Here is a 21,833-nt window from a genome sequence, read left to right on the forward strand (position 1 = left end):
GAGTATGCCCTTGCTGGGGAAACTGTAATTTCCTTGGACTGGAGTCCTGCTCAGTTTGTTCCTCTGTCATTGACTTCAGAGTAAGCAGCATCTGGAGCCAGTAAAGACAGCTTATTTTTCAGTGGACTTTGGCCTCTGCTTAATAGATAGAGCCCCAAAGAGCGTTATGTTTTGCAGTATGTTTTAAGGGAGGCTTAAAATATTTTAGGGCCAGGGTCAGTCAGAAGTATGTGCGCTCACAATGAGGCCTTTTATTGACTTCTGCCTCCTGTAAGTTAAATATAAAGAGGTCCTTTAAGCCTCAGCTGTTGTGACTGGGCCCTGGCAGCAGCTGCTGTATTGGGTTTGTCCCTCTGGAAAATGACCCATCTGCTCATGTGCTAGAGAAAGCCAGAGTGCTGAAAAGGGGAAGGTTCAAAATCTGTTCTCCTGCTTCCAGTCCCCATCTCCACCCCAGAAATTACAGAGCAGTGGAAAACCTGGGCATCTGGTAATCTGTCTTTTATGGATTGAGTGCTGTCTCTGGCTAGAAACACACCAAGTTCTCAACTGTTGCCAGCTGGCAGAGGACGGCTTCAGTCTGAGTCTCTTTTCAGATGTTGTATCTGCAGTTACTGTATTTACATAGTTAAAATGCAAAGGTTAGCACACTTGTGGGCAATAAACAAAAAAACCTCCACCAACACCTTGAGCTACCTGAAAGGGGAGTAAAGCATGCCTCACCTCAGCCAGGAGAGACCCACTTGTCCTCTAGTGAGAAGGCTTTCTAATGACTGCAGGAGACATTTGTTTTGGGGCCAAAAAATGTCCCCAAGATGCTGGAAGAGGGTAAAATCTTAAATATTCCCAGAGCAGGTCATTGTTGTGCTTCTCAGAGCCAGCCTGCCCAGAGAATTTCCGGTCTAACCATGTGGCCCTTTGTGTTCAGCACAAACCTGCTATTCCAGGCAGTGACTGTCCCTGAAATTACTTGATAAACCATTTTCTAGCCTAATAATTCATGCTCTCTACCCAGGGAGGACAATGCAGGAGCTGAGGGTGCATAGTGGGAAGTTGCTGTGCTGAAAACTTTTGAGTGCATCCAGGCAAACCTGGTTAGTTGGAAACCTTAAGGTATTTAGCACTCAGAAATAGAGCTGGCACTGCTGCTCGAGAATGTGGGTGGAGGTTGATTGCTTCTATCTGCCACTAAAGCACATCGCCCTGTCGTTGCTTTCTCAACAGGAAGGAAGGTGTGGGTGGGAAGTAGCAGTGCTGTTGATCAAAGCTTATGAAGATGCTTTTTCTCCACAGACCAGCTTGCTTGGGAAGTGGTTTTTGCTTTGGGTTAAAGATGGTGTTTAGTTGACATAACTAGTCTAAAAGGGGTATGAAATGGTAACAGACTTGCTTCTTACTAAAACCAAATTGCTGCTGAGGGAGTGGCTGCCAAAAGCGGTTTCTGCTGTTTATAGACTGGTTTGTGTGCACAAGGGAAGAGAGGAAAATCAAGGCTGTTGCCTGTCTGGATTTCACACTGAAAGCGAAGCTGGCTAGTCATCATCCCCCATCATCTCCCTCTGCAGAAAACTCGTGGAGCCAAACACCAGTCCTTCCTTCTCCTCAAAGAATCTGATATGTTACTGAAGGCCCTGGTTTCAGGAGAAAAATTTCTGACTGAAAGAGAAGCTTGGGGAAGTTTTTGTTCTGCAGTCATGGTGCCACTGCAGCCACGGTGTTTTTGCTCCCCTGGAGAATGACACAGCAGGAGGACTGGGTTACAGGGACATGACAGGTAGCTGCATGTTCTTTGAATAAAGTAAGTGTGTATTTTTTTAAATGTTTTTCTCCTCGAGGCAACAAACCACCTTTAGCCTAGACTCTTCAGAGTGTAGTGGATGAAGTTGACGTGAGAAAAGCAGTTAACTTGGACAGTGAATTTCCTGTCTGCTAATTGAGAAGGGTTTATAAAATAAGTGCTTGCTGCTGAAAATTATGTGTGTGCCAGTTATATGTGTGCCTTTAGTTTTGGTGCTACTTTTCAGTGGGTTTTTCTCAGTGGGTACATAGTGGGATTTGAGTTCATCCTGTGCTAGGTAGGGATCTGTCCTGTCCTAGCAAATGTGGAAAGGTCTGAGACAGCCTCTTCTCTAGGAGGAAAAGCTAAGTTAAAAAAATTAATTAAAACCAAACAAAATCCAAATATAGAAAACAAAGACCAAAACAAACACAAAAAAGTCCCCAGACTAACAAATAAAAGGGTTAATTGCATAAAAACTTGAACTGTGTGTTCTCCTAGGTTTGAGCTGAGGCACTGTAGCCTGTCTGCAGCCCTGGGAGGCTGATGTGTTGTCTTTGTTACTGCTCTAGAAGCTACTAAGTCAGCTTTGCACTGTGGCTGCTGTGGGTAAGGACAGTAGTGACCCTGTTACCTAGTTGGGTCACATTTGTGCTTCTCTGAGTACCAGTGACAGAGGTTGGGTGTATATCCCATAACTGGGCAGAGGGAGGGGTAAATTCTTTCCTTATTGGTTTACTAAACAACCAGCAGATCAGTGAACAGGTTGGGTGGAGAGGTCTTGTCCTGCTGGCAAGAACTGAAATTCTGCAAGGAGAGAAAACAGTGTCTCTTCTCCTACTAGCAAATATGGCCAGAGCTCTTGCTAGCAGATTCATTCAATTGCTTCCTAAGGCCAAACCAATGTTTGGTATCACCCCTGAATGGGATCCATGGGCAGCACTCTGCTAGAAGTGCCAGACCCTGTAGAAGCTGAAGTGAGCATTCTTGTTCTCTCAGACTTGCACTTCTAGCCTGCCCACTGTGTCAGGCAGTCACATTTTTATTGTGAAAAAGCATTTTGTAAAAAAGATAAAGCCCTCTATATGAATTTACATGCAAGCAACAAATGGTAAAAAACCCCCACTATTGTCAAGCCTGTTCAGGATACTAGCTGGACAGGAACTGTGAAAACCTGGCTCTGTTGTTTCCAGCATGGTTAATTAAACCTGAACCGCAGGTCTCAGATGCTGAAACTGCACAGATTCTGCAGAAGGTTTCAGATGGAGCTGCTGTTTCAGACCACCCATTTAGCTGTGGGAGGACCCAGATTGAAGGTGGGAGTAGAGAGGGAGGATTACTCTCAAGGGTGCCCTAGAGAGTTCAGGACTGTTTGTAAGGTGCTTACCAGAAATCAGTAATAACTTTTGCAGTTCCCTCTGCTGTACTGAAGTGATGCACACTCGAATTATCCAAGTTGAAAATCAAAGTCTCCATAGCAGGGACAAGTCATTGGAAGATGGGCATATCTTGTGTTTATTTTGGATGCTTTTCTGGATGTGCTATTTCTAAGGCTAGTGGCAAGTCCTGTCTGAGAGAATAAAGGTGGCAATGTTTGGGACAACTGTAGACTTGGACAAGAGAAGTGCTCCTTCCCACTGTGGAATGTGCTGAAGCACAGCTTGGAAGAGAGTGAATAGACAAAGGCAGTGACTGTGACCAAGAAGGAAATCTTTTTATGTGAAAGGAGATACAAGAAGAGATAAAAAGGTATACTTTGAGGCAAGCTAATTCTTCTAAGCTCCTCCACAGAAAACTCTCTTTAGGGCAATCAAGGTAGTGCAAAAAAAAGTTATAATGAGGCTTAAGAGGGAACAGCATGAAATAAGGGGTATGGTTTTTAGCACTGGGACCATTTAACTGAGTGCTTGTGTGTTCTGCTTCACAAAGATGTTTGCTCGCCAGGGAGGTCATGCTGGCTTGAGACAATCATAGCAAGTGTAACCAGACTAGCCAGGGGCATGTTCAGTTTGATCCCGAGGGTAGGTTTTGTTTGTAGGATGTTTTTCCTCTATGAGTCTTGATAGTATATGTTAAATGGTTTAAATCCTGTAGATGAAGAAAGAGAATACTGAGCTTAAGATCTCCTATTTCCAGTCTTCATATCCCACAAAAGTTGTTGTATATCTAAAAGGCTGGGTGGGAGGTGTTAATAACATCCAAATAGGGCACGTGTTCAGGGCATCCAGCAGAGCAGCTGTAAATCCAAATGGTTTCCAAAGTGCTTCAGCACTGGCATGTTAAGGTTCCTCTGACACTGCACTGAGGAGGGTTAAACCTGCTGGAGCACTTGTGTAGTCAGTGAGGAATTTACCTGAGGCCAAGTCCAACTTCTTCTTGACATTGCTGGGATTTGGGCCTGACTCATATGAAGAGTAACTTTAATTTGTCAAAACTCCTGTCCTGGCTTTAGTGACCTTTGTGCCCTGTTGTGGAGAAGAAGAAATGTTACTGGGTGTTCAGTCCAAAACATCCCTTCGTTAAGCAATGCTATACCCAGTTGTCTGCCCATGTAAGGTGAGCAATGCCATGGTTTGTTCTCCCTGTTACTAACCTGCAGTTACACACTAGCAATTGTGATTAGAAGTTGTCCTGTTGTGGGTTGTTTTGTTGGTTTTTTTTCTTTTAAGAATGCATTTTGTTATGGATTTGGTTTTCATTTCTGTGTAGTCAGACTGCCCAACAAAACAGGTGAGTGACCAAAATACAGTTCAGTTACTTGGTGCAGAAAAAAGGGCTTTGAGTGCCCTATCAGAGTCCATGAATCTTACTAGTTGAAAAAAGAAAGACAAAAAAGATTAGAGAGAGGTCTTAGACTCCTGTTTGGTGTTGTGCCTGGGCAAAGAAGGTTAGTACTGGGGAGCTTTTGTAATTCTGTAGCAATTATCCAGTCAGATTAAAGTATGCTTTAATCTTTCGTTGCATGTATAAGTGGAGTGTATTGTGCTTGATCCTTGCCACAACAGGCTCATCCTGCTTGAGCTTTGGAAATCATCTGCTTATCTGTGAATGTCACTCTTGGTGTTGGGGGCTCAGCTGTGCTGTGGGAGTGTCCGAGTGTCTAAGCTCCTCACTTTTGTGTCAGCACACAACATACCACGTATTTTATCTGTGGCATTATATATGACCGTGGCATTATATATGACCATGGCATAGATTTGTGCCTTTATTACCTTATGTTGGAAATACTTTGTAGTTCTGCATCAGGTTAGCAATTCAGGACCATGGCTCAGCCTGGACAAGGAGGGTTCATTTCATGCTTTGGTGATTAGGTTGATCAATTTGGCCAACTGACATCTCCTACTGTCTCTAAAAGAAGCTGGGATCCAACCCCTCACAGCTGTCTGAGAATCTCGTGGGAGAGGAAGCAAGGGGAGCTTGCTGCTGTTGGCAGAGCCAAGGAGAAGGGAGCCGGTGAAGGTACAATGTGATGATGCTGTCACTGCAACAAAGACCTTCCTTAGTGTTGTGGTGATTCCTGTCAAGTTGGTAACAACTATTCAAAGAACATAAAAGCACCTAACACTCCTTGAAGAAGGACAGTATTTTCTCATGTGACCTAAACAGAGAAAAATACAGTGCTGGCAGGTGGTTTGGTGGGAAACTGGGTGGAGGTGCATACTGGCTTAGTATTTTTTTCATTTGTGTATGAAAAAGTTGTCTGTATGTTAAATACATAGTGGTTTGGAATGGCATTTGCAGTGCACAACTTAATTTCTGCCAGTCAATCTGGAAATGACTGCTTCTTTACCTCAGGACAGAGTTCAAGTGATGTTCAAAGTGTTTGGACCTCTATGCAGTTATGTCCTTCCTGTTTTCCAGCAGTGTATGCTGGCAAAGAACCAGATCTTCCCAGAGTTGTCATAATATTCAGTACCACTTAGAGCCTTTGGGAGCAGAGTTTTGCCCCCTCTGCACACAGCACAGCAATGTTTAAGGCCCTGTTTCTGTGCATCTTCAAAGCTTGATGAATCAAGGTGCTGGCAATAGCTTTGCAAGCCTGGAATGTCAGTAAGTAGGAGGTTGGTAACTTCTATAACTTGGCTCACTTGCTTTTTCCCTGCCTGGCATGAACGTTTGTTTTAAGATGTCTCACAAGCTCTGGGATACATTCAAAAACATGTGTTTCAGTGTGGGAGTTGATGAAATTCCTGCATGTTTCTTTCTATTTTGAATATGCCAGTGCCACTATGAATCTAGGCTGATGCTATTGGCAAGGAGATGATTGTACTTACTGTCATACAAATTTAAAGGAATTTTTGTAACTCTTTTTGGGAAGCTTTAATGTGTCCACTGTGTCACACACCCTTGAAACTTGGGAGGGGTAAATCCTTGGGGGGATGAGGGGCAGGGGAAGGGAGGATGTCACAGTTCTGCTGTGTCCCTTGAAATCTGCTCAGCTTTTACTGGGGATGAAATAATGAAAAACCATCCTCTGTGGTTTAGTTCACGTGCCTGAAAAAGTGTCAGTGTGCCAAAGTAATATCCAGCCAACAATGCTTCAGCCTGGAGCTTGACCACACAGCAGCATGCAAATACTGCTGAGGGTTGAATGTGACCAGCCCACTGGGAAGCGTGAGCTGGAAGCAGAGCTGGGTCAGGCTGCTCCCAAACCCAGTACTGAGCCATCATGGCACGGCCATGCTGTGGAATGCCAATAAACAGTTCACACAGCAGCTATTCCCGTCCGTCCGAACCTTCTGGCTGCAAACTGCATTTCAGCAATCGGCACCCAGCTTTTTTCACCCCTGATGTGTCAGTGCTTTATTCTGTGGAAACCAGTAAATGGGATGCTCTGCCTGGTTCTGTATTGCTGTGGTTATAACAGTGCTGCAAACTTGGGGCATAAGCTTTGCTGCTGGTGATATAAAGGGTTGTGCTGAATCAGACTTACACCCTTTCTTCTATTGGCCCCAGTTTAAAGTGCACATACAGAGGCAATTGAAGAAACCCATCATGGATCATATGAAAGCTGAGGGTACTTAGGACCTTAGGAACAGGTTGGTGCGGTTTAAAGCTGCGTTGTCTGTCTCAGGCATTCTGGGTGCCTGTGTTACACTGTACTGCGCCCTTATTTGCAAAGATGCTGTGTTCTGTCAGAGATGCCAGGTCCAGCAGGAAGCAGAGGTGTTTGACTTTGTTTTTCAGGCACCACCAGTCTATCATTGTACCCATCCCAGCCTTGCCTGGGTCATCTTCAGCAATTTTTGATGCCATCACCACTGTCTAGTAGACCTCCCCAAAGCTGGAAGCTCTGAGATGCTTTGTTCCCTTGAGGCGGCCTTGCAAAAGACAGTTCAGGATCAGTTTGCTCATGTTGAGGATGGGAGGTGTTGATGTTCTGGCTGCCTGCTCCAGACCTTTTTTATCTGTTTCCCCAGCACATAAGCAGTGTTCTTCCATCACAGTGAAGGTGACATTTTAAAATACTTGTGACACTCTTGCGTATGCTGTGATGACAAATGAAAGCTGGGAGCGAGTGGAAGGGGAGGTGACTAATTCTGCAGTCTCTTCCCTGTGAAGGGAAGTCAAGGACAACTGCCTGAACACACCTATCAGCTGCTTCTTTCCTTTGCTTGCCAAGTGGCCTGTGGAGATGAGGAGGAAGCCTGTTTGCAGTTGCATAGCTGTGCATCTCCTGAAGCCCTTGTGTGAGGAGGCCAAGTCAGGGTTCTGCAAGTGCCTGACGTGGTGGTATTTCCAAGCTTTTGAGAGTGCTATGCAGTGTAAACGAGTGCCTGTTTCTTGTTGGCTGCTGATTTTCATACATAACTCAGAAACCTCATCAGTGGAGGTGGTACTTTACGATAGAAGGGGAACCAAACAGTGGAGCTGCTCCTGGCAGAGTGGCCAGGCTTACACATGGGTGCAGCTCAGGAGAAGGGGAAACAGAGGGAATGAGCTGTTTGCTGAGATCAGTTAGCATGAAGATGCTGTGCGTGACTCCCAAGCAATTCCAGGTACCTGCTGTGGTATAAAAAAGTGTAGGGACATTGGGGAAGTTGTCCTCTCTGCTCTTGAGTTTTGTCAACTGCTGTGACAAACCATGGCTTTTACCCACAGCTCTCTACCATTGCCTAGAGAAGTACGTGTTGAACTGCTAAAAATATCTCTGGTGCTCAAATGGGTCCTTGCAATTTAGCAAGAAACTTCTCTCTGCAAATGAACCAAGGCATTTGTCTGTGCCTGAACATGAAATGTGCCATTAATTTGTTGCTTAGGCTGATCTCAGCTACCCCAAAGTGTTGGACACAGGCTTAAAAGTGACAGCAAGTTTTAGCCTCATGGTGAAAGGTTAAAACAGTGGTTAAAAATTATTGAAGAAAGAAAATGTGAAGAAACACAGAAGAGGTAACAGTTAATACTCCTGAGGCACAGGGCAGTGGCTTCTCTGAAGTTTATTTAAGAACAAATTGCCTCAAGAACAGTGTCTTCTTGAAAAGCTACTGCTTAGACCTCTGTTAACCTTTTCTCAAGAAGCAAATTGAATTGCAGTTATAAAGCTGGTAGAACTCATACCAGAGGGTTTTTGGCTTTGCTCAGCACTTCCTCTCGATGTTTATTGGCGTTTACAAGGCACTACCTGTGCTGCATTCACACATGATTAGGTTCAAAGGTCACTTGCAATGTGGCAGTGTAGCAAATTTTTCCACAGTGAATGAATCTCAAGTTTTCTTTTGCTTCTTAAATCTTACTTGAGCTTTGCTCAGCTATTTCTGTAGTTTGTCCCACAGTAAGTGGCAACATGGCATCTATTCTAGGATCTAAGGTTGGAAAAGACCTTTTGAGATCACGGAGTTCAGCTTTTGACTGAGCACCACCATGTAATTAAGCCATAGCACTAAGTGCCATGTTCAGTCATTTCCTGAACACGTCTAGGGATGATGACTCCACACTTCCCTGGGCAATCCATTCCAATGCCTGACCACCCCTTCAGTGAAGAAATTCTTCCTACTGCAGCAAAGCTCTGTTCCCCATATTGGTGGCGCTATATCTGTGTAAAATAGCCAAAATCAGTGTGCTTTTACAGACTTCCAGGGTGCCTTGTGGTGGGGTAGCTCTGTACCTTAACACTGTACCCATAGTACAGAAGGGTTCTTGCATTCTTCATTCATTTCAGTAGGAGGTCTCATGTTTTTTCCATGTCAGGCTAATAGGAAAGCCTGATTGTTAAGTTCCCCCCAGTCTCGAGGGAAAAGATAGCACCAAGGCTTTTCTGGGCCTCTTTCATGTGGAGTCTCCGTGTCACTGTTCGAAAGTATCACTAGTTTGGTGCCTACCGAGTAGATTGTACTACTGGGGTAACAAGCAGGATTTAGCAATCACAGAAGACATATCAGAGGTGAAACTGAGCAGTGTTCTCTGCCATTGTGTAACAGTTTTTCTCCTTGGTTTAAGTAGTTTCTTAATTTAGTGGGTGCTCCTAGGTGGAAGTCTGCCTATGTGTCATATATATATATAATGTAACATGTGTCTTCTTCTGAGATGTCCTTCATGATACTTTCTTTTTTTCTAGATTGTCCCCAGCCACCACAACCTGAGAATGGAGGCTACAAATGCCACCCTAGTCCCTGCAACAACCCTCTGACTTCAGGCAGTGTCATAGAGTATCTGTGTGTTGAAGGCTACATGCTGAAAGGAGACTATAAATACTTGACTTGCAAGAATGGAGAGTGGAACCCAGCCATGGAAGTCAGCTGCAGGCTCAGCCCAGGTGAGTGCTCCCTGACTCTAGAATTACCCTTACACTGACTTCAGATTATCCTTAAATGCTGCTTCACAGTGTGATACAGAGGAAGTCCATAGGCTATCCTCATTGCTCCAACAATTTCATAGATGCAGCTCATGATCAGAGATCCTTATTAAAAATGTCTCTTCAGTAGCAGCCTGTCAGATGCAGACTTAGAGCCTCTAATAAAAGGAAACAACCCATGGAAAGGAGTATAAAGGAGGCAACTTGTTACTTACATGGGGCCTCTTATTTTGATGGCTATCATCCCAGAAATGGTGGAAGCCCTAATTGAAGCATTTTCCTTGCTGTCTGGTTTTGCTTGATGGGTTTGACAGTACATCTTCCTCAGTGGTGTACCCAACTGTCCACATGTGCACATGTGTGTGAGGATGTAGAGTCTATCTTCTGTGCAAACAGGTTAAGTAACTATTGGCTTCTTGTGGCAAGGAGCTCAGTGGTGCTGCTTTTCACTGTACTGGCAGGAAAGGATATTGCTGGCAAATGATTTCTGCTTCCCTCCAAATGGAAGTGGACAGCTTTTGTTTTGTGTGTCTCTTGAAGCTGAACAGGAATGCCTATCAAAGCAGGAAAGCAAAAAGGTTTCAAGGGAAATGTTTATAACTTTCTCTTAGTTTGCCTCTTCAGGATTTACATAAAGCAAAATGTATTAGCTTAATTGAAAGGAGACAGAAAAATACTTTCTTCAAGCTCTTTATGGAGCTCACTGCATATCTGATCTCTGGAACATCCTGTCCTGTTCCAAAGACACTTGTCTTCTCAGTGTGTCTGCCACAGACACTCCATTAGCCCCTTCCTGTGATGTGTAAGGAAGGGATCTGGGAGTGCACCTGCCAGCAACCAAATCCTGAAGAGGCTCTTCAAATTCGACATAAGCTTCCTTTCCACAGGGATGCCCCTTCCTGTTGCTGAACCCGAGCTGGAGAACAAAGCTGTGCTATTGCAGGTGGTATTCCCTGGGTGGCATTCCTGCGTGGTGGCACTTGGTCTAGCTGATGGATTGTGTTGTGACGAGGAGAAATCCCTCAGACTTCTTTAGCATCTTGAAGGATCAGTGGCCTAACCAAAAATACGGTGCCTCAAAAGTCTGACACAGTGAAAAAGCCATGGGTTTCACAAGTCAAGCTTTTAACCAACTGGTCAAGGTTTGAGACAGCTGAGTCTTAACTAGGGGGTATCTTTCACAGGACTCAAAGGAGGAGGAGGGGAGGAGATGGGAGATTCTAGAGAGAAAGACAGTAGGTCTTGAAATGATTGGTAGTGGTAAGGATAAGATTACACCTGCTCCATATGGAATAAATGAGATCACAAGCAGTTACCACGTTTTGTGTAGCTCTGAGCCTGTCAGCCCCATAGCTTTTTGGCAGTTTATTGTATGACTTAGCATTTTTTTGGCATATGAGATGGTGAATGTTCTGAAGTGTACCCTAGGTAATGAGCAATTTGACAGCATCATGTACTGATGGTGAAAGTGGGGCATCTCTATTAGCCTACCCTCATTCATGTTAGCATACTCAAAGTACCCTGAGTAATGCTGAAAATAAAAATCCTTACTCAACCCTATTTGCCATAGGGAAAAATGTGCCAGTCCCTGCTTTTCCCTGGGGAGAGGTCAGGCTACTTCTAATACATTTCAGAGAAATAAGTTTACAACAACTAAGCCAGTAGGATTGACCCCCAAAGGACGATGCAGAAAATTGCACACTGGCTTTGGGCATAGATTTCAGTTTGTAGGCTTAAAAAACAACAGTTCTCCAGCTTTTTTATTTTTTTCCTTCTGTTTACCTGTTGCTCTTCCCCTCATCCTTCCTTGCATGTGTCTTGAATTCCCTCTGCAGTTTGAGACCTGTGTTCCTGAAGAATGTGTTGAATGTAATAAAAAAGGAATTGCATAAATGGGAATGTCCTGAATGTGAAATGGACAATAGTATTTGCTGTTGGGTAGGTGAGGCTTTTCAGATCTCTACCAAAGACATAAATTAGGGACAGAAGCAACACATACAGACAGTTATTTCCTCTAGGGAGGTGAAAGGACTAGTATAGCCTTCTAGGCATGGCATGCAGTGCTCAGCAGTACTTTCAGGGCATTCTCTTTCTGCTCCCAGTTTATTCCAGCACAGATCCTTTAAAAGCCAAATTGGTTCCCACACAGCCAGGCAGTACAGCTGCAAAAGGGTAGGAAGGAGTAATGTGAACAGTATCTAACACTGAAAACTCAGCATCCAGAACTAATATCTGCCTTCCCTCTCTGTTCTCTGGCATATGTTTGTGTGAGAGATAAACTGAATACTTGCTGTGTCTTAATTCTGCCCAGCCAGGTAATTCCACCCTGCTTTCTGAGTCGTTACATTAGTCAAGAAAAATTATTATTTGGAACTTTTTCTATTGTTTGGCTTAAAATATCCTGCTTATTGTGCTAGACAATTATTTGCCTTGCTGGTGACATCGGGACAATTTTTTAGCTTTTGCTCATCCACATCTATATATAACATGACCCTAGGCACCATGTGTCAGTTGCCATGGCCTGCTTGTACTACTTTCTGTTTGCCCTGTTTTTCCAAGGGAAAAACACGTGCATGTTTTATTTTAGGTTCCCTTTACAGCTGATGGAGAGATGTCAGCTGGAGCTCTGAACTGAGATAGTTGGTGTGTCTTGACTGTGTAGGAAACTTGGGCTCCTCACATGTGCACCCAGGTGTAACTCCTGAGAGCAGGCGATGTGGATGTTTTTCCTTGTCTATGGCAGTTATTTAAGGGAGCGGATCATTTTACCTTGTGTTCCCCTTGGTTTTGTAGAAAAGGATTCTCCTCCAACAATTGGAGTACCCACACTGTCCATAGTAGCCTCCACAGCAAGCTCCGTTGCCCTGATTCTGCTGTTAGTTGTGCTGTTTGTTTTGCTGCAGCCAAAGCTGAAGTCGTTCCATCACAGCAGGTAAGTGTAGCTAGTGTTTGGAGGGGCTCAGAGGTACCTGTTTCCTTGCAACAGAAACCCATTAAGGTATTTGGGTTAGGCTTTCATTTTTGAGCAACTTACCTTCTTGCTTCCCTGTTCCTATTTTAATTGCCTCAATGACATCTCTATCCCATACTATTGGACTTACTTTACCATACTACTGGTCCAGCAGTAGTCTGAAATGCTGGTCTGCGATACCCACCTGCAGTACCCATTCTTATGTGTCACCCACGGTGTGGCTTCCTTATATTTTTCCCTTAGCTTTGAATGGAAAAAGTTCAATCCTCACTAGCCTGGCTATAGATCAATTGCCTGCCTCTTCTAGCCTTGGATGGTTACTGAAGTATGTGTCTGGGTGTGTGCATCTCCCCCAGTCTGTTTGAGGTCCTATGGACCTGAATTCAGGCAGTACTGCTCATTAGATACACATGCAAGTCTGCCATCCTTCCTTGCTGTGGGAAGACAACCCTCCTGGCCTGGGTTTGTGAATAAGGGGAGGGATATAGCCATAACACTGCTGACAGCTGAGGTCAGCAAAGCCACTGCAGACACTCCAGCCATGGGTAGGTTGAGAGGTGGAGCCCTGGAGTCTGCCCTTTTCTGAAAAAGTCCGATCCACTGGAAAAAAAAAATTATTCTCAGGTCTCTGCCTCATGAGGCTTGTGATTCCTGCTGTGCCAGAGCTGTCTTCCCCACCCCACCAGACATTATCTCGCCAGCAGCAGAGGTGGCAGAACAGACAGTGCTGGGTGTTGTGGAATAAAGTGGTGTACCAAGCTGAAATTAACAGTGGTCAGAGCTCTTTGCCAACAGCACAGAGCTCTGAGTCATGACCTTTGTCAAATTTAGCTATGAAGGTAGGTGAGGGTGAAAGCATTGTAACCTTTTCAGCTCTTGCTGCTGAATCCATCGGGCACTGTGAATTACAGCCTCTGCTTGTGTTTAATGTCAATTCACAGTAGGGCTACAAGACTATGCTTGCTTGACCTTGTTAAACCACCATTCCTGTTTGTCTGTTTTTCCCTAAATAAGTCAATGGTGAGAATTAGAGTTCTGCTGTGGGAGGTTACTGGAGTTCTTGTTAACATATATATATATATATACACAATAATAAATGCTCAACTTGATTTATTTTTTCTCCTTCCTGCTCTTCCTTTTTGAGGAGAGACCAAGGTGTGTCTGGAGATCAGGTCTCTATCATGGTGGATGGTGTCCAAGTGGCCTTGCCATCCTATGAAGAGGCGGTGTATGGCAGCACAGGCAACTGCATTCCACCGTCGGACTCCCGGGTGCAGATTGTGCTCTCGGAGGGAGCTGGACCGAATGGACCCAGAGAGATGCAGCAGCCAGACCAAGGGGTTCACAATAGCTTTGAAAGAGAAGATGAAGCCCCTGGACATTCTGAACTGTGTGAAGCCAGTGGCTCTCAGCACTCTGAAACTGTTCTTGTGCATCAGGCTGCTACCTCTTCCTGGGTAGCTGGCATGGCTAGCAGTAGACCTGTACACAAAGAGGTCCAAGATTCAGAAAGCAGTGACATACAGAGCCTTTTATCACTCACTTCCTCTGAGGAATACACAGACGGTACGTGACTTGGGCAAGAAACACTAAATGAGACCCTGTTGAGACCAGGCTCTGCAGGAGAGTACCTAGGACAGGAGTAGTCCCATGGTGTAAAGCAGAGCACTCTGGACTTTGAATCCCAAGGACTTGAGTTTGAGTCTCAGTGGGACTATCCACTGGCAGTTCAATGCCTCCCTGCCATCCCATCCCCTCAGATCTCAGATGCTGAGCAGGGTCAGCACTGGTTAGTACCGGGTGCTGTGACAGTCCCGAGGACTTCACTGTCACTGTCCAAGCTCGCTCGGCTGTGGCAAATGGACCTCAGGACTTAAACGGTGGGGCCAGTTCTGCACACGCTGAGCCTCACCTAAAAAATCCACTGCGCAGGCTGGAAGGGCTCACCCACATGGGGAGAGCCCTTCCCAAATCTGCGTTTGCGAAGTCTGGCCATACATAGAGTACCTAGGAATGCCCCTGTGTGTGTTTGCCACTCGAGCAGCTTCTGAAAAGTGACCAGTGACCATGGCATGTTTCACAACGTAGACATACAAGGAGTATTTAATACCTTCCTTTGAAGAATTTGGTGTTCTAAGACTGGGAGACCAGGGTAGTCTGAAAGAAAGAAAGATTACCTGCTGCTCACTCTTGCTTTAACAAAGGTTTTGCAGAGAAATCCAGCCTCCAGCATCACAGTACAAAAGCAATAAAATAACTGTGTTTGTGGAAACCAGGTTGATGGAAGTAGGAGCACATGCTTGGAATACAAACCCTTTGTGATGTTTGGGCTTCATTTTTAGACTGTTTTAGTGAGCGGCTAGTGCCACAGCGTATGCAGTGCTGCAGCCTTAGCAGGCGAGAAGACCTATAAGGAATGTGCTTGAACTTACTGTACCAGGCAGAGGGACAGGTCTGTTAAACAGTTGGTACATCCTACTTTTCTCACTTCTGTGCTGCCTTGAAGGAGTGGCTTTGCACTGCCACAGCTCATGTGAAGGTACTGGTGTGTCTTAGGCAAGAAATGTAACTGGCTTGTAAATAGCCATTTTCTATGGTGTCAAGCCCTATAGCCATAGTAATGTCATCCAGAACCCTGGCAGTAAAAACAGTTAAAGGGTATTTCTGCTTAAGGGCAGAAATAGCAACATGTCTCAAGATGGGCATTAAACCTTAAGTGCATAAGCTGCAGATATCCAACAGGTGAAGCTTGACAAAAATGTCTGCAGTGTAGAAACTAGAGGATGTTTCCTACGCCACTGTGTCATTTTTATCTCTGCTTGGAAATGTGTATTGTTTCTAAGGCTTGTTGTGCTGTAACAGATTGCCCCTTCCAGCAGACACCATAAAACTTGTGCTTGTGGCTCAGAGAGGAGGAAGCTGTAGCTATTGGAGGAGTTTACATTTTCTCAAGTTAGATAAGGGCAAGTGTGATCCTTCTATTTCCAACCATCCTTGTTACAGTAAGAAATATATATTTGGTATTTTAAGGAACTATAAGATTGATAAGGTCATGGGAAAGAGAGAAACTGTCATTCTTAAGGGAAGTGATTACCTTCCCCTAAGGCAGCATTGATGAAGCTTTACTGACTCCTCACTTCAAGAAATATGTGAAGAAACTGGGCAGGCTCTGTTGGAAGCCTGCCAAGATAGCCAGGGGCTTGTGGGGAGTACGTGAGGGAAGTGGGCTTATTTCATCTGGTGAAGAAGCAGCTGAGGGCCAGAACAAGAATTAACTACAATTACTTTGTGTGGAGTTGAAAAGACTGTGGAGCTAAGCCCTTCTCAGGCAGATGATGTAACATGGGGCAATGGCCACAGACTGTAACTTGACAGGTTCACATATTAAGAAAATACTAATATTCAATATTAATTCAATATTAAGAAAATACTTTGTGCTAGGAGGGTAATGCAGGACCAGATGGACACCTAGTGTGGTGATGAAGTCTCTGTCCTTAGAGTTTCTCCAGGCTGGAGCTGGTGACAATCCCATTTGCAAGGGCAGGTTGGACCAGAGTCCTCCGGAGTTCCCTTCTGCTGTGTTGTGGTGACAGGGAGACATCTGCATTAGCATGTTACGGAAGTGAGAACCTGTCTTGCTTTCAACAGTAGTTTTTCTGGTGTGTTTTGGAACTGCAGAGGTTTAACTATTCTTTTTTTTTTTCTTCTCTCCCTACCATTCAGATATTCCGTTATTGAAGGAAGCATGAGGTCTGCTGTTTGTCTAGCCTTCTCCATCTTGGATTTCTTCCTCTTTCCCTACCCCTGCCTTTGGGACAGAAGCACTCTGTGCGGTCTTCCCTGTCCTCGCAAGCTGTACCCTGGATACCTCCAAGAAGAGACACCCTCAGCTGAAGATCCAAAGGATGTCGCCAGGTTGCCTCCTGGATGCACCAGTGGAGTTGGTGCAGTGCTGGCTTCCCCATTCCATCAGCATCAGGGGCTCAAGAAATAGGAGTGGATTGGAGCTCTCCTCTCCTCTTCCCCAGCCAGATGTTTGACAGCAGTCTCTGAAGAGCTGCTCTTTTCTTGTGCCTTTCTCCTTCTCACACCGGCTTGTTGCAGCTTATCAGCCTTTCTAGCCCTCCTGCTGCCCACAGAGCAGGGGCTAAACCCGCTTGCTTGCTGGGTGCAGACACAGTTTAAATATACATGTTATATATGTTATATAGGCTCTTCTTCCAGCATCCCCTTTGTGATAGGGCAGGACAAAATGCCTCACTGGGACTGAGGTGAGGCTTGGGAGGGATCCCAGTTAAAGGGCAGCTTGTGATGTCCAGAAGCATCTCAGATGAGATGGGCTGTGTGACAACTTAGCCATGCAGTAACAGTTCACTGAGAATTGCTAGAGCGCTGAAGGCTGAGAAGTCCAGCATGTAGGAATGCCCTCTGTCCCCATCTCTGCAGGAGTCCATTTCTGAAGATTACTTTTGTCTCCTCCTTCCTTCTCTACAGGTGTAGCACACTGGGAGTGGTTCAGGTCTTTGAAAATGTTAAGACAAAAGAGTACCTGTAGGTAGTGAATGCCTAGTGCCATTGGTGCAATCCCAAATTCCCTTTCTAGCCACAGTAGGTACATTGGTACTTGAATCCTGGGTAGTTGCCATCTCAGAGGCTCATGTGTCTTCCTACTTCAAGGGTGTGCTGTTTTTATCCTATAGGGCTCCAGTGGGCCCACAGGGAAGGGCTCCTTCTTTGTGACTAGGGGTAAGCAGTATTTGTAAAGTCTCTCCAAAATACAGTGCCAGCTGGTGTGAGGGAGGGTCAACTACATTGACAGAAGTGCTAGATGACTCCATACCTTATTCTTGAACCTAAGTTTTGAGGATCATTTTCAAGTTCTGGTAGTAGGGAAAAGAAAATTCAAAAATATGTATACCTCTGCCCCGCCCCCCATTATCTACATCAGGTCAGAATATCCTGGTTGCTGTTAACAAGACTCTTTCTGCATGAAGCCACATTTATCTGGGGCACATGGGCCGATCATAAAAGCATTGTGGTAGTTGTAAGGTTCTTCACGGGGGAGGTCTGAACACTGTTTCATGGGATTGGCTTCAGCAAGAAGAGTTGGCTTCTTAGGTGCATGTACCTTGTCATAATTGTTTTAAAGTAACCAGGGAAATGTTTGCCCTGTGAGAAGCTGCTAAATTTTTTAGTTGAAGGAGCAAAATGTCATGGCCTTACACGTCATGTGGTAATGTACAGGTAAATAGGGATGCTGTCTTTGCTGCTTTGCTTTTGGTTTATGGTCTTCACCATCTTCATCCTCGTTGCTACAGGAACAAACCATTACAGCACTTGATGAAAGTGACACGACATCTTTACCTATAAAATCGCTGTGGCTTAGCTCCAGTTCCTGGAAATGGGGATTGGCTATAGTTTCCAGTTATGTATCTGCTGTTTCTCTTCCTAAATAGCTGTTATATCCCAGGTCACATGGGACAGTGTGTGCTTGTGGATGGAAAATTTTTTTCCCTATCCTTGTACAGAGGGATGTTGATTTAAAAATACAGTATTTTAAACTTGCTTTCCTACTGCTCATGTTACCTTGCATTAACACAAGGATTTGACAAATTCCCTTTGGGTGGTTTAGGTATTTTTTGTTCAGTTTGAATGGTGAAAATCCCATGCAATTTTACAGTGGGTTGTGGTGTCTCAGCTTTAATCACTGTAGAGGTCAAATGTAGTTTATACATCTGCTTTTGGAATCTTAGAAAATAAGCATGGGAATGATTATATTTAGGTTTTTTTGCTCCCGTGTTGGAAGTGGTCTAAGCTTGACCAAATTCTCATTCATTGGTCTATCAGGGATTGAGTGAGAGTAGTGGTACGGGAGCATGGAGAAAAGACTATGTGACATCTTTTCTGCTGAATAACCAGCTCAGCACAGGAGTTGCTCTCCATGCATTCAAGGTCCTGTCTGCTCAAATTGACCCTCAGCAGTTCAAGGTATAGATGTTGAGAATGTGCTACCTTCCTGCTCTAACCCAGTGTTAGCACCGGGGTGGGGCAGAAGGTAGAAACTGATCTCAAGGCCTGGCCTTGCTGTGGACAAGCACCTGTACCACGAGCAGAAAACACCTACTGTGTGGCCCTGCCTGCTCTCTGCTGTTGTAAAGCAGGCAGCTGCCCCTTTGGGAGAGGAAATTCAGTTTGGGTGAAGAAAAAGAAGCAAGCTGCACAAAGAGGGAGTGCTTCAATTTTGTTTTGTTTCATTTATAAAAATTGTTGGAAATGGCTTTACTAAGGAGCAGGGAGAATGTAGAGGTGGAGGGAAATATGCAAGTGTAGCTCTTGTGATCAGACATAAACAGGCAGCATCTGTTTTCTTGCTGAGGGTAAACCAGCAGCTCCCAGGCCAGTCTCTGTTGTGCTGGCTGGTAATACCATCTGATGATTCCAGCTTCTGCAGAAGAGCTTTGTGCAAGACAGGACATAGAAAACAGTTTGGGGGCATCACGTTACTGTTGCTCACAACCCCAGTTTTAGAGTTAATTTTCATATTAAATGAGGTAAAATAGCTGGGGAGGAACCTGAGAGATGTCTGACAGTTTTTCCAAGGCCATAGGAGAGCAAGGCCTCACTTTACTGATTATCAAGTGATCATTACTTATTCATGTGTTTAATTCTGCAGAGGCTGAAGGATTGGGAAGTCTTTGGGGCAGAGAATAGGAAAACCTACTTTGCACAGTCCTGTCTTTACTTATGGGAGGAAGAGCTGAAGCTAAAGATTCCTCAGACATGAACTCCACTCTTGTCTCAGGAGTGTTCATTATCCCTGAGCAAAGAATGTGTTCTCTTTGGATTTTGCCATAGGTAGATGTGGCCTGGATCTCAGCATGGTGGATGGGGAGCTCAGCGGCTCAGCCTTGCAAGATGTAACTCAGTACACCTTTTTTCCCCGACCCACATCTGGAAAAACATTTCAAAGGGAGAGGTTGTTACTTATTTAACACTCCCAACATAATCATCTCATGCTCTGTCATACATCCTGGATCCTGTGATATTGAAGAACATTGAAATGATTTAATTTTATTCAGAAAAGTAAAAATAGCACTTATTTTAAAGGTTTCTGTTATTTTTGGAATCTGATAGGTTGGGCTTAAAAAAGGGCATTTCAGAAATTCAGGATATTATGTGCAATAGAGAAACCTTGCTCCCTTTCAGTTGCATAGTTTTATTAAAAAAATAAATGCAGCCTATCACACTGCTTACAGCCTGAGTGTTGCAGAACTGGACCAGCCTGAGAACCAGAGAGTGAAGCTGGCAGTGATCCTTGGGGAAGTGGAGCAGTCTCCTGTCAGGATCTGCAGCATGAAGCTCCCCTGTAAGGATGAGATGGTTTGAATTGTCAGAGACTCCTGACAACTTGAAGGGCATCAGCAGCATTGGTGAGAGAGAGAGAGAGGGGTTTGTGCATCCTGGTTTTTGAATAGCATGCATCTCCCCACTATTAACTGCAGAAGAGGTAAAAATGAATTCAGGAGGAGAGATGTGCTGCAACGTGAGCCAGGAGTTTGGGAGGAAGAACTTAACGTGTTTTTATCCTTAACCACCAGGAAAGTTGCTGTATAGCAGAATCCTTACTCAGCAAGCAGGCTGCTTTTCATCCCTTGGACATCTCCCCTGAGGTTTCTCCTTGGCCTTTCAGCTCCAGTGTGGTGAATCATGTCATGCATCTGGAGCCTTTATTTGGCCTTTCTACGTATGAAGAACTCAGGTGTTTTAGGAAGAAATCTCTTCCATGTGTTTTGGGAGGAAACATTCTAAGGTGCTCCCAGAGGTGGGTGACTTGGGTCTATACTGGGAGTGGGGCCAAGAGAGCAACAACCTCAGCCATTGGAAATAATCTGGTATGGTTAAGTCATTTGCAGCAAAGAAAAGGGAACACAAGGAGGGGTCTAAGTAGGAGCTGGACTGAAAACAGAGGTATGCTGCAGGCTAATGAGCTAATACAACCAAGACCAGATTTTAAGGAAGCTTGTGCTTTGTTAGATGATTGAGCATACACCAGCAGGCTTGCTGTATGAAAAAAAAAAAGTTCAATGTTTGGACACATTGAGATGTCCTTGCTGACCTTTTTAGAACGTATTTGCAAAATGTGGTTTTACTGTTCTGATAGCAGTTTAAAAAAAAAAATCTGCCTTATTACTCTATCCAGAAAACTATTTAAATAAATTTCACTTTGATTATTTTGTATATAAATGCAATAAATTCCATTCATTTTGCACATCCTGCCTCACCCCATCCTCACCTTTCAGTCCTTAACCAGAGAATGGCAGATGGAATTTGCTCGTTGTGAAAACCTTTGCAGAAGAACTTCACTAGAAAACATCTATTCTCTACAATATGCTATGAAAGTATGAAGAGGTTTCCTAGAGCAGGCTTCATATTAAGATGTATTTTTATACAGGAAATAAGCCTTTTTCCAATCCTACCACACCAGGACAGAGCATGCCACTTCCCACACTTCAGGGCCCTGTGTTCAGCACTGCTTCCAAACTCGACCCTCTGCAGAGGATGTTCAGATCTGTGTACCCACCAGAATGTGTTCAACTGATGCTCTGCATATGCTTTCCATAAGCTGTGCTTTTGCTTCTGTCCTCGAGTGAGCAAGGACAGAGGCAACTGAGTTGTGCTGGGAAATGTTTTAGCTCAGATTCTCAAATTTGCTTCCTTCCAACAGAAAACAAAGTGAAGTTGTCTGTGAAGCAGATGTCCTATGATGTGGTGGGTAGACTGCTGGTGGTTGCTAATGCAAGTGCAAGGGGGGCTTGATTGCATTTGTGCATTAATCCTTTCTTATTTCCTGTATATTTTCTTTGTATCTGCATTGCACCACTATGGAATTATTTGCAAAATGGTACTCCATATATATATGTGGGACGTAAAAACCATAATTGATGCTGTGCAGGATGTCACTCAATCAGTTTTATTTTGCTTTATTTTATATGTATTTTCTGGTATCCTGTACATTGCAGTGGGTGTGAAGATAGTATTTTAATATTTGTATAAAGTTTAATTTAATTGTTCTATGTATATAACTGCATTTCTAAATTAAAAAATTCTTTTGAAGTGAAGCTATAATTTTGTGGGGGTTTTTTGTTTGGTTTTTTTTAACTGCTTAGGCCTTGTGGACTGGAAATCTAGCACATCATTGATGAATGTGTGAAGATCGATATGAAGCCTAAAGCTAAGGATGCTCAAATGGCTTGGGGAAGGGAGGTACAGAGTGGGTGGGGCCTTAGAATGAT

The 21,833-nt window shown here is 44.3% G+C and overlaps 1 protein-coding gene across 8 annotated transcripts in view; it reads left to right on the plus strand.

Moving 5' to 3' along the window:
* SUSD6 (sushi domain containing 6) overlaps positions 1 to 21,659 on the plus strand; it is an 84,394-nt gene extending 62,735 nt beyond the window's left edge. For all 8 annotated transcript variants that reach the window (XM_071558185.1, XM_071558187.1, XM_071558192.1 and 5 more), the window contains 4 exons: positions 9,333 to 9,530; positions 12,363 to 12,501; positions 13,685 to 14,106; positions 16,264 to 21,659. In XM_071558185.1, coding sequence (XP_071414286.1) covers positions 9,333 to 9,530; positions 12,363 to 12,501; positions 13,685 to 14,106; positions 16,264 to 16,289 — 785 coding nt within the window. In that variant the 3' untranslated portion in view covers positions 16,290 to 21,659. The remainder of the gene's footprint in view (positions 1 to 9,332; positions 9,531 to 12,362; positions 12,502 to 13,684; positions 14,107 to 16,263) is intronic.
* Positions 21,660 to 21,833: the final 174 nt, after the last annotated feature.

Source organism: Pithys albifrons, chromosome 6 (genome assembly GCF_047495875.1).
Source record: "Pithys albifrons albifrons isolate INPA30051 chromosome 6, PitAlb_v1, whole genome shotgun sequence".
NCBI classification, from domain to species: domain Eukaryota; kingdom Metazoa; phylum Chordata; class Aves; order Passeriformes; family Thamnophilidae; genus Pithys; species Pithys albifrons.